At 31.7% G+C, this 12,706-nt stretch overlaps 1 protein-coding gene across 2 annotated transcripts in view; it reads left to right on the top strand.

The window, feature by feature from the left end:
* The window catches only part of LOC148608563 (E3 ubiquitin-protein ligase CHFR-like), a 31,897-nt gene that overhangs the window by 4,027 nt on the left and 15,164 nt on the right, over positions 1-12,706 (top strand). Inside the window, exons 3-15 of one of the 2 annotated variants that reach the window (XM_088545710.1) lie at positions 583-631; positions 1,288-1,351; positions 2,632-2,745; positions 3,081-3,145; positions 4,096-4,355; positions 5,231-5,306; positions 5,762-5,840; positions 6,600-6,664; positions 7,018-7,124; positions 8,160-8,261; positions 8,782-8,861; positions 9,403-9,540; positions 11,901-12,056. In XM_088545710.1, coding sequence (XP_088401836.1) covers positions 583-631; positions 1,288-1,351; positions 2,632-2,745; positions 3,081-3,145; positions 4,096-4,355; positions 5,231-5,306; positions 5,762-5,840; positions 6,600-6,664; positions 7,018-7,124; positions 8,160-8,261; positions 8,782-8,861; positions 9,403-9,540; positions 11,901-12,056 — 1,355 coding nt within the window. Of the gene's footprint in view, positions 1-582; positions 632-1,270; positions 1,352-2,631; positions 2,746-3,080; positions 3,146-4,095; positions 4,356-5,230; positions 5,307-5,761; positions 5,841-6,599; positions 6,665-7,017; positions 7,125-8,159; positions 8,262-8,781; positions 8,862-9,402; positions 9,541-11,900; positions 12,057-12,706 lie in introns of both variants that reach the window. The other variant, XM_088545711.1, reaches the window with a different exon arrangement.

The following is a 12,706-nucleotide window of genomic DNA, read 5'->3' as shown; positions in this document are numbered from 1 at the left end:
AAGTGAGCAAGTAGCAGATACAATTGCAGATAAACAAAATGTGTTTTAGTGACAAAGACCAGATATGAAAAACAGCCAAACACAACAAAGAACATAAAATAACCAGAATAATACATACAATGTAACAAAAGTAAATGAGCCACTTGAACTCCACTAAACTTGTGAAAAACTGCTCTTGCGAAAGATGATAGTAACTTGAGTGGAATAGAACAAATGATTTTGTTGACAGAGGACACAACTGGTCAAAGCACTTTTGTTTGTATATTTATGCTAATAAAGGAAGTAATTATCACAAATATACTTCCACTCAAGGAGTGGTTTGTATTTTGGAATCACCTTGTCTATCCATCATTGCGTCCACATTTTGTTGCAATTATCTCATTTCCCCAAATGAATGAATGAATTTCAAATTTTGTGTGTGACTTTATATACATTGTACATGTGTCATACATTGTAGGTGTGTCATACATTTTAGATGTGTCATACGTTGTAAGCTATTTTGGTTGCTGTCCCACATCAACTTCCTGTTTGGGTGGGGATTTGTCTATTAACAATGAGTGCAACTTTATGTTTTTTTTCTAGTACTAATGGAACACTGCTGAATTTGAAATTAAAGATAACAAAAGGCAATGTAAGTCTTATTTATGTTTGATTGTTTATCTAGTACAAGGTACATTTTGTAATTACATTGTATCTTAAACATACATGTATTAATACATGTACATACATGGTATAAGTTCTGGAATTTAATTACAGGTTTATAAACTCAGTGAAAAGTTTAATCAGAGGTGAACCTTGGATTTTTATTTATACATGTGGTAACTACTACATGTACATGTATATAATTGTTAATTTTTCCCGACTTTAAGCCAGCCAGGCCTTGAACTTAGCAGTCTCAGTCTTGTGGTTAGGCTAATAATTCCAACTCATTATTGAATCCTCCTGTATGACCATATATGCATTAAGGTTACACAAAAAAATATTATAAAGTGAATGGTACCACTTTTTCATCTGTCTTTTAATCGTTGTTTCAGTATGGTTAAACTTTGCCTGCCCTTTTGTGTATCCACATTTAATGCAATAACTTGAAAATACTGTTTATATATACTGATATTTTGATGTTTGTGCTGTCTTCAAAAGAAGCTTCTTATTTTTACTTAATTAATTACAGAGTTATGGGACTTGATACAAAGAAACTTTTGTAGAAAATGAGGCATAAAAGTGGTTTATTTTGTTTAGATGAATATACATTGTATATTTTCTGATACAGATTTCATGATTTTACAGAAAAAGGAACTGAAACATGGTGATGAATTCCATGTTGTATATAAAAAGGGAGAGGAAGAAAAAAGTGAGTTTATTTTCTATGATTAAATACAATCTACTATAGTTTGCATAATTATTTAAAAACAGTACTACTGATTGAAGTTTCCCACCAATTGACATCAAATTTTATGCCAAATAATATTGCATCTTCTTGTAGTATTGACAATTATCCAAAATTTTACAGGGCATTATAATGAATAAAACAAACTCAGATAGATGAACATTTATTTTCTGAGATATTGTTAAATATGCATAATAGCAAGCACAATGTGAGCACAACAGCATTTTGAGATGGTCCCCAATTATAGCTATCATCCTTACCAGAATACATACGGTAGTCAGCAGAAACAACCTTAAAATGAAAGTCCTGCAGCAAGTAAATCAGAAATTTGCATTCATAGGCATCAATAAACAAAAATGGATAGGAATTAATTTTTATCATTGAAAATATACAGTCATTTTCCATGCATACCTTTAATTTTTCCTGCTTTATGAAATAGAATGACACTTACAAACCCTGTTGCACAGGTTCTGTGTAAAATGTTCCCACCATCTGTTGAGAACTGTTATAATTCCGGGCTTTATACATATTCTGAAATGGACCCACTTTATCTTAAAATGATATAGCTGGAGCTGCCACTGCTTGTAAAGTAAAAATTGAGGGTTCACAAATATTGAATCTCTTGGTGCTTGCTTCTTTAGGCAATGTATATGCCTACCCTATATCATTGCTGTACTGCAATCCCCTTATGATTTATCTTATATCTGTCTAATTGCCTGACTGTCTAGACCACATTGATGGTTCTGTGGGAGTGTTCTGGCCTCAAGTGTGTGGGATTCCATGTTTGATTCCCAACACAGCTATACCAGTGATTTTAAAACTGGAAGTCACTGCTTCTTTGCCAAGCACTTAGTATATAGGAGATAGATTTTGTCTGATTAGTTCTGATAATAATATGTCATGATTATGTTGACATGCCTTTATATTGATTGTCACTTGAATGTGGTACATCAAAAACGTAGTTCAATGTGTTTGACTATTTGAATGGATGTTCTTATCCTGAAGAGAAGGAATATGCTATAGGATGGTTAAATCACAATCAGTCTCATTTGCCCAGTATCAGTTGTAATGCTGGTACGTTTTCTTAGATTTCTTACCCAGTCTGTTAACACAATGTGTTATACATTGTCTGTTAGTTTCAGTAATGCTGGACACCAAAATACTGTTTGATTATATTTTAAAACCAGTAGACTCCTTACAAGACATGGTAGGAATTCTTATCATCCATTATAATTGTTCTATAGATATTGGATTTGTATACCAGAGTATGGAGGAATTGGCTAAGGAAGATTCCTCAGAGATGGAACAGACTCAGGAGTATGACACAGGGGCTAATATAATGGATGCCACTTTAATAGGTAGGTTTACCTGAAATGTACAGGTACTGCTAAGGAAATGCATTGGTAAGTGGCTGACTTATGCCTTAGTTATCCACTGACCAGTGTAATCTGCTAAGATGGAATGTACATTTACATAAATTGAAATTTTGTATTGAGGTACGATGATTAACTAAGCACTTGCATACATCATTATAAAAGTAGAAACTAAAGTCAATAATTATGACAATAATGCTTACATATAAAAACAAAATATGTATGGGATAAATGTATTTATTCACTTAAGGTTGATCTATGCTATAATGAAGGAGTTCAAATATCTTATTAAATATTTCGTACTGTGATTGTCTATACAGATAGTGATAACAATGTCGTAGATGAAACTGATGAAGGTGAAGATCTTGGACGGAAAAGATCAAAGGTAAGTGAAACTAAAATACATCAGACCAATAAACAATGATTACTTCAACACTTAGGAATACTTATGATTACTGCCAGTAAATGCTGTGTAAAATTATAATTTCTATTTATAGATTTTACATTTATGTCTGTGTCATGTGAACTAATTTACTAGTATTACTTAAGAAGGCGTAATTCTTGTGTTTAACATAGATTGTTACATGTAGAAAACAGATCTTATGAATTGGTGGTACAGAGTAAATTTTATTCCAACAACATGTTTGGTTTAATGTAAAGTTAAACTCATTTTTATGTTGAAGAGAACCAGATTTTTTTTGGTATCAAAAATGGATGACCGAGAATATTTGTATAAACTTCCTTAATTAATTTGCTAAAACATGAACAGATCATAGAGTTATTGTTTCCACCACTTGTCGCTTGGACATGGAAACGCCAGGCATCCGGCTGTCCATCTGTCTGTGTTTTCCACACTTTTTTTGTAATGCTCATACCAAATAAGTTTGTTTTTACGTGAATTTACACTTTTCCACACTTTTTGTGTAGTGCTTTTACCAATTGATGTTATATTTTGTATGTAGTCTAACTATAAGAAATAACATTAAGTTTGGCTATTGTTATGGTTGAATGATTTTTGCAGAAGTAATGCCCCTGGGACTTTAGTGAATTTAAAGTTTACACACTTTTTTCATGCAGGGAACATTGGAATGATGTTCTTTTATTTATTTTGAAATTGTTAGTGTTTCCTGTGTAAGTTTGTTCAGTAACTTCCAAACTCACATTCAGAGAACATTAGATAAGATGAGTTTGAGGTCTCTAAAGGATGAAAGTTTTTGGAAACAAATTTTTGTATGTGCCAATCATTGCCATGGTCTTCCATGGAAAAACTCTTATTACTATATCAGGATCATAACTGCCATTAGAGTATTCTTAGTATATACTTTTCCACTCTAGGAGAATGACAATACTGAGCCCAAGGCCAAGATAGCAAAATTATCAGATGACTCAAAATCAGCCAATGAAGAGTCTAAAGACAAGACAGAAGAGCCATCTGGTGACAACAGTGAAAAAAGCAAAGAGGAGATAAGTCAGGAGGAACTGTCAAAATTAAAGAGTGAGGGAGGGACCAAGCCTGTAGCTACAACTGCTGTTGATGAAATAGAAGAAACATTATTGTGTAGTATTTGTCAGGAGCTCTTGTATAACTGTATAAGGTAAGTATACTTGTTTTAAATTGTGTTTACAATTCTTTACTTTCTCTTTGCTAAATAATTAGCTCTGTACATTTCATTGCGCTACATGTGTATTTATGTAATAGATGAAAAGGGGCAAAAGACAAAGAAAAAATAAATTATCTTACGAATGATGTCAGCTGTTGAAGGTTAGCTGTAAAGAGGCTATGAATTATGTTACAATGATAAAGTAATTCGAGATGACAAACCACTTTACTCGTTATTTACATTTTCACCCCTGCATGCATTCCTACTGTAATATTTATCAAATATGGACTTTTAACAAAGTCAATATAATCTATAAAGTCCATATATAATGTATTGACTGAGTAAAAGTCCTCAATTCATATATTACATATGTAGATGATGTATTTCATGTTCTAGGATTCCTATTTCCCGTTACCTGGGGCAAGTGAAGTTTGGGTCAGGGAAAGTTAGGTACTTAGTTACACTTTCCCGTGGCAAGTTGAAAACTTCATATGCTGTAAGGATTGTTTAGGAAAGCAGTCATTGACTGTGGGAAAGTTGATTTTATACAGATTTTTCCAGAGGAAACCTCAATTTCTGAAAAATTGTAGAACACTGTGTATTTTCTTTTTGGCTGCTTTGTCTGCAGCGCCACTGCAGTGATTGGCTGAGAGTAATTACGGAATAGAACATTTTGTATTCAGATCATGCAGATTTTGATATAGAAGTAGCAATCATATGTATATAAATAAAACATAGGGTCAATATATTTGAAAATAGAAACAAGGCTTCATGTACGTGGAATATCCTTTTTGCATCACATGATCATCAAAACCAATGAACAAAGAAAACTGTTACACCATATATAGTATATGTATATATCATTACAGCTTACAGCCCTGTATGCATTCCTATTGTGCTGGATGTTACTCTGACTGGATGAAGAAGTCTAATGAATGTCCTACTGTGAGTCTTACTAGAAAATAATGGTGACATGAGTCATGTTTTATCAACATGTCTTTAAAAAAAAAACAAGACTTTCTTCTGCTCTTCACTAGTGAAAAGAAAGAATTGCTGTCACTCATGGAAGAAATTGTTATCTATAGAAATTCATTTAAAAGTCTGTAAGCCTTTAATGCATTGCAACACACAATTGCTGTAAACTCTTGCACTTCAGGATACCAATTTAATTTAACTACTACATATTTTCGTAATTAACACTTTGTTTATAGACATGTATTTCATAACAAAAGAAAATATCTGTAATGATTTTTTCTTCTAGATTTTGTCTTGCTTACAAAAGAAACAAAAGTGAATCTTCACCAAAAACAAGTTAAACTGTTTATGTCATGTTTATGATACAGTCAGTATTTATTACTTTAAATTTTTAAAGCTGATATTAGTTTTAAATTCCATTTTAGTGTAGAATGAAGGTAAAGAGAATCAATAAGAACCACATTGTAAACAACCTGATAGAAGCTTATCTCAAGGAACATCCAGGTTTGGTTATGTTAGATATAGTATTATATTTCACAGTTGCTAATTTACGCCAATTTTATCAACTGAACATAGTCACTGGTATGAATTTTCAAGGTTACGAAAATGATTACTGTTATTTAGTGATACAAATCAGTTTCATAGGTACTATATTTTGCATTTTTTTTATCACCGTGAAAATAGCCAAAATTGGTACATTGCGAAAATTTGTAAGTTTACAGTATATGCTTTGTGACTAAAGATGGACATGTATGATTAAAGATGAAAGTTACCATAGACACATAGAAATCATATGGATAATATTTGATATGAGTTATTTGTATATGATTTGAACTCAGTAATGACTGTGTGTCTTGCAATTTCTTTGAAAGTAAAAGCAAAGATAATTTGATCCAAGGACAAAGAAAAAACAAGACAAAAAAAAAGCAAGCACTGAATTGCAGTGTAGCTGAATATCATCTAATTTAAGGGAATGACTTATCAGTTTTATTAAAGATTGTTTTTAATTTTTGACCATGTGAACATAAAATGGTCAAAAATTAAAAACAATCCTTAAAATCTAATTTCTAGTCCATAAAAGTCAAAATTAGGATTTATCCCTTCATCAAAACCTTATTTAGTTCAGAAGCATTTGAATTGCTGACTGTGAACCAACCAGTGCTAATGTCACAGTACCAAGTTAGTTTATGGAAAATAAATAATCTTGCTAAACAATCAAACTGAATGATTTGTTTGTATTCTTTACTTTATTTATAAACGCAGAAAAGAAAAGACCAGAAGAGGATTTAAAAGAACTTGATGCCAAGAATAAGATAACTAAAGAAATGGTATATCATTTTCTCTTATTGTAGTCTGATGCTGTTTGTGATATGATCTGCAGTCTGATTGTGTTTTTTTTTCTCTCATTGATAGGTTGTACATGTACTAGTATGTTAATACATTATTATAGCTTTATTGCATGGTTAGAATATTGAGACAAACTGAAAACAATAGTGTTTGAATAGAAATATGTAATGGAACCAAGAAGTTTTGAAAGATGATAGTTGTTACATGTATGTATATAAATTGTCATATAAAATCCACAGGTTTTTCACTGATATTAATGATACATGTATTATTAGTATTAAAAACATTATTGCTACAGTACTGTTGTGTTGGAATATGTGTATATACTTAATAGATGACTCCTCTTGCAAAAGATGGTTATGATAATGATGAAGATGTAACTGACGATGAAGAAGATTACAATGATTCAGATGACCCAGAAGATTTAGGCAACAATAATGTGTATGTTAATTTGATTTTAAGCTGTGTATTTGGGGAAGAGAGCTATTTGTACTCAAATAACATTTGACTTTGTTGATAATGCAGCATGCTGCAGTTTTATCGCTCATGTCTTGGAACAATGTGAATATGTGAGACACACACCCTGTGTCTGCATTAAATTTCATGCAATTACTCCCTAACATGATGACCAAGTTCTGTATTGGTCTAGATTATTAGAACCTTGTATTGTTGGAAATGTAATCTTGATTCCATGTGTATCCCAATTTAGGAAAAAACAATTTTTCTTCGTAATGAATGCTTTATTAGTATTTAATTTGTACTGGTACTGAAAGATACAGTAAAAAAAAAAACCCACATTTTTTGCATTCGGAAAATTTATTTGATTTTTCTATCTAATATATATATAGTAGGTCACTGTATTCAAGTTTAATTCAGGTGGTATGAAGTATGAGATGAAATTATTACTATTACAATGATATTTTTATGGAAAGAAGAATGATGAACTTAACATAAAATTCATAGTTCATGAGATTGGCTGGAAAAAATATTCTCATGTGTAAAATTTTGTGGCTGCTCAGTAGTTTAATTCACAGAACAAGATCAAGGACCACATGATAAAGATAAATCAAAGCATATACAACTATATCGGTGATCTGTACCTTCTTTCCTTTGATCTTGTTGACAGATATATTTCTATCTCTTGTATATGACAAGATATTTAAAAAAAATATCCGTCAAAACATTGTGAGTGATTATGGCATACATTCTTTAGAGTTTGTAATGAAAACAACACCACATACCAACAGTTTGTAGTCACATATTCAGTTATAAGATTATATTGTAAATCTAGCTATAATCAGCACTAAATATTATTTTACCACAGCCAAAACAGAAATGTACAAAATAACTCAATATCTTGTTTCAAATATAAACTTAAATTGATCATGCTGGGTTGATGCTTTACAACCATTAATTACAATTGGCTGGGTTGATGCTTTACAAATATTTATGACAGTTTATCATACTCTGTTTCAGTGACCCTCCTCAACTGGTCCATTTCCCACCAGCTGTATTACCTCCTGCCCCACCCAGACCTGTGCTGTTTGGTTTTGGTACACCATTCTTTGGAGCCACTCAGTAAGATATATACTGTGCATTATGTATAAAATAAGCTTTTTTATAACCATAATCAGAAAAAAAAAGTTATCAAAAACTTAAAGAATGGTTTTATGTAAAGATTTTGAATTTCAAATACCAATTGCAAATAAAAGGTTCACACATTGAAATGAATAAGCAATTATGACATACATGTACATGCACAGAAAATGTATGGTATACTGTGAAAGTACTTTAATTCATGGATACCAATTTTGTGGATTAGGGAAGAAACACAAGTTCATGGATTCTTGAATTCGTGGTTTTCAGATGTTCAGTAAACACATCAATGGAAATCTCTTTTCGTAGGGAACCAAATTTCTTGGATTGGCCTTCCCATAAAAACCACAAAAATTGGTACCTCACAATTGAAAAAATAGTACTTTTACAGTATTGAGAATCAAGACTTCAACAAGGTACAGTAACCAGTATTCCTGCTTACAGTTTGTGGAGTTTTAGTCATTACTGAGTACTTTCATTTCCATCCTGTTTTTATCTGTAGGCAAGCACAGACAAAGTGTCGCCAGTGTCCAGGATATGTCCCCCCTGATGCCCCTCCACAGCCAGGTATTTTACAAACAGGTATGGCTACTCATTTTATAACTTCACTAAACTTTTTGTATTATCATGGTTGTGTTGCTGTCTTTATTTGTAGACATTGTGGATTCTAGACGTAAGTGTATGTGAATGGGTCTGTATGAAATTGTACCTTATAACTAGTGGAAAGTTAGAATAAATTTTAGGGGTTGTGGCACCTAATCATTTAGAAATGAGGGGTTAAAAAGGCCCAAGGCATAAACACTCTTGACATGGTCTAAAAATGTTTATTTTATTCCCTATTTCAGTGGGATATTATTAAACATGTTGGGTTTTCAGGTTTTTTTTTATTTGCTGAAACTTTTTTTGGTTCTGTTTCCAAATTGATGTTCATAAATGAAACTTTCTTAATTTCATAAAAAGAAATTGACTTCCAATTTGTTCTTCAAATTTCTGAATCAAATAATAATCTTAGAATGTCGTTACTGTACCTTATTTTCATATTTCTTTAGTGTCTTTAATGATTTCCAAAGGTGATAATAGTTATAAAGAGTCTGGTAGTGGTGACTTTTCTGATTAATTACAGCAATAAATGCAGTAGGTACAGCATTAGGGTTAAAACCGGGAGATGAGGCTGCAAAAGGAGAAGAAGAAACCAAGGCAGAAACTAGTGATTCCCAAGCCACTGAGAGTTTAGGGGAGACTCCTGGACCTTCAACTTCAGGTAAAACTAGCCTTAATAAACTAAGCTGGTATTATGGTGATGGGCATACATAATTTCATGAACATTTTTATGTCGCACTAATATATCCTTGTTTCCTTATGTTAATACTTTTTAGGCTGATTTAGACGAACTGTCATTGTTTTGTTACCATGGATTTTATTTCTTTTGTTAGAGTTTTTCAGAGCTTACTTGTATAACTAAATCTTGAACACACCCATATTTATTGTTCACTTTGAGTTGATATTAATGGTATTTCTGTAGGCTTATGATTCTATAAAAATTTTTTTATAAAGAAAGAAATGTTAAAGATTTACTACAATTTTATGTGTCATGTTGCTGATGTAACCGTGTACTATTTTGATTTTAAGCATATGCATGGAGGACACATAAAACTAATGAAATGGAAGCTGATACATACATTTTTAAATGCTCATCTTAACAGGGCTTTTTATTATATACATATGTCTGTCTGTCTGTCCATTACTCTGACATCACAATAACTTAGATTTGCTGACACCAATTTTTGTGAAACTTTGGAACATAGTTGATTTCTGTTGATGTAATCTCCCTTTTCAAATGTTTTCTGATTTATTTGTTGTAAAATTATGGGACTTTGTTCATAAGAATGAGGGGATTTCCCATATTTACACAATAATTAAAAACAATGCATGCACTATTGTCTTTCTTCTGTTTATTTTGATTGATGAATCAAGCTCCCTTTTGTGATGTTTTTATATTTTGGATGATACATTTTCATCCACCCCACTGTCTAGACAAGATACATTATAGAATATCAGTTCCTGTTCGTTTGTTATTGATGTAAGCTCTCTGTCAAGTTTTATAGATTTCTATATGCTTTTTGTTTTTTTTAGGATTATTATACTTTGTTCATACAAAAATGGGATGATTTTATGTTTTGCAATATAACTTTATAACCCTTGCATCAGTGTCAATGAAACTGATGAATGGTTTATTTATATTGATGTAAGCTCCCTTTTAATTTTATATTTTAGAATTATGGGACTTTATTCATAAAAAAAGTTAGGGTGTTTCACAGTTTTCACTCTGTAAATCAGTAGCATCTATATTTATGAAACTTTGATAAATTGATTATTACTATTGATGTTAGCTTTAACTGTTACGAATTTCTGATTTTTATTTTTTTGGTTCATAAAAAAGGGGGGAATTCCCATACAATTATTCTTTATCATACCTTTCAGAAACATTTTCCCTCTGTCAGTTTATCTGTCCATGTAATTTTGCAAGTATTTCAGTTTTTTACCACTATTCTTGTCCTTCTTATCCTGTGGCAAACATTTAATCACAATCAAATCTAAGGATTTGTATTATACTTGAATTTTGTGCCCCATCTGTTCAGGGTTTGACATCTATGTATATCACCCCATGAAACATTTTTTCACTTGTTTTTTATTTTGATTACTTGATTTTTGCCACTTGACACTGAGCATCTTTCATGGCAGAAATTAAGGCAGTTGTCTGTCTATGACCACGATAATGTCAAAAGAACAACCGTAGAAAAAGTCACAACCTTACTTTTGACCAATCAGGTTTCATATTAAATGATACACAATCAGACAACAACCAATCGCATGTGAAATTTTCTTATCACAAGTTCATATAACATTGTCCGTGGTGTCATATCGCAAATATCTAGTCATACAGGAAGTAGGTAAAACAATCAATTCATATAGAATAATGAATAAACAATCATTGCATTTTTGACTTCTCAAATAAAAAACAAAATAGATATATTAAATTGTAACAATTGTAACCAAGTATTTCAGTGACATTGCATTTAGCAAAAACAATAGCATTTAGAGGCTCTCTATGTACAAATCAGGTCAGGTCCTATGATATGTGGCACGGTAAATTTAAACCCACTTAGTTTTTTGTTCCAATGTAATGTATATTTGTATGCCAAATAGTATAAAGTTTGTTTTGAATCGACAGTGGATGGCTCTGAAAATAATTTTGAAATTTTCAAACAAAGCAATCAAACTTTGCTCAAATTAAAGTTATCTCCCTATTTCTATTGAATTTCAATGCTTTCTATGTAATTTTTTTCTCTTTTCTCGTTCAAGTTAATCCAAAACTAACATTCAACTTTGAGGAAGAATGAATTTGTAATATGGAAAGGATGAATTTCTTTTTAATTTGTCATGTGCCACCAATTCCCTGGGTTTTGGCTGGACACCCTTTTAATTTTTTTTAAATCTTTAGGCAGGTCATTACTTATTGACACAAATGTATTAATTTTATTACTTTCAAAGATAAGACATGCTACACAAGCATTTGGTGGTTTGAATACGTGAATATACTTTTCTCTCCTGTAATTACAGATGGTAAGACAATAGACCCAGAGTTGAAGGATGAGAAGAATATGCCTACCCCTCCCAATCATGTGTGTACTGCTTTCCAGAACCATGTATTATGTCAGTGTTGTCTACAACCTATGCCAGACTTTAGAGCAAATCCTAGGGGTACACCACAGCAATGTGAGTAGTTATACTGTTAAAGTATTCATTTTTTGTGGTGTACTGATTTTTGCTTTTTTTGTGGTGGACAGAAAAGCACTAAAATAGTACCTGCTATATTGATTTTTAACACTATGGAATGCTTATCATTTTTTGAAACCACAGAAACATTTACTTTACAGAATCCCTAAAAATAAGCAACCGTGAAAATTGCTATGTTACTGTATTAATAAAGTCTTATATATAATCTAGGCATGTAACAAATTCAATTTATCATGAACCAAACATATACACCATTCTTGGCTGACTATTTGATTGGTCTCAATGTATTTAAAGATAGGTCACAACTGTGTTATCATACCCCAAGTGACTGTTGCGGAGGGTATAATGTTTTTGACTGTTCCATCCATCAGTCTGTCTGTCAGTTCATCTTCATGTTTCCAGATGATTTTTGGTATGAAAGTTCACCATGATAAGTTACAATTCAAATACGTTTTGTTCAGTGCCGATGATTTTTAGCAAAATTACGGGCTTTGAACTTAGCCAAATTCACAAAAATTACCGTTTTCCAGATTTTGTTTCCTTTTGAAAAACACTCTAATTTCTTATTTATCAGGGTCCTTCTACATGTATTTTTCTTACCAACACATTTACTTGAGTATCCAACATAG

Source organism: Perna viridis, chromosome 9, assembly GCF_037379345.1.
Source record: "Perna viridis isolate PV_CMFRI_1.1 ecotype Kerala chromosome 9, ASM3737934v1, whole genome shotgun sequence".
In the NCBI taxonomy this organism is placed as follows: Eukaryota; Metazoa; Mollusca; class Bivalvia; order Mytilida; family Mytilidae; genus Perna; species Perna viridis.
This window is presented reverse-complemented; position numbering and strand designations above follow the sequence as displayed.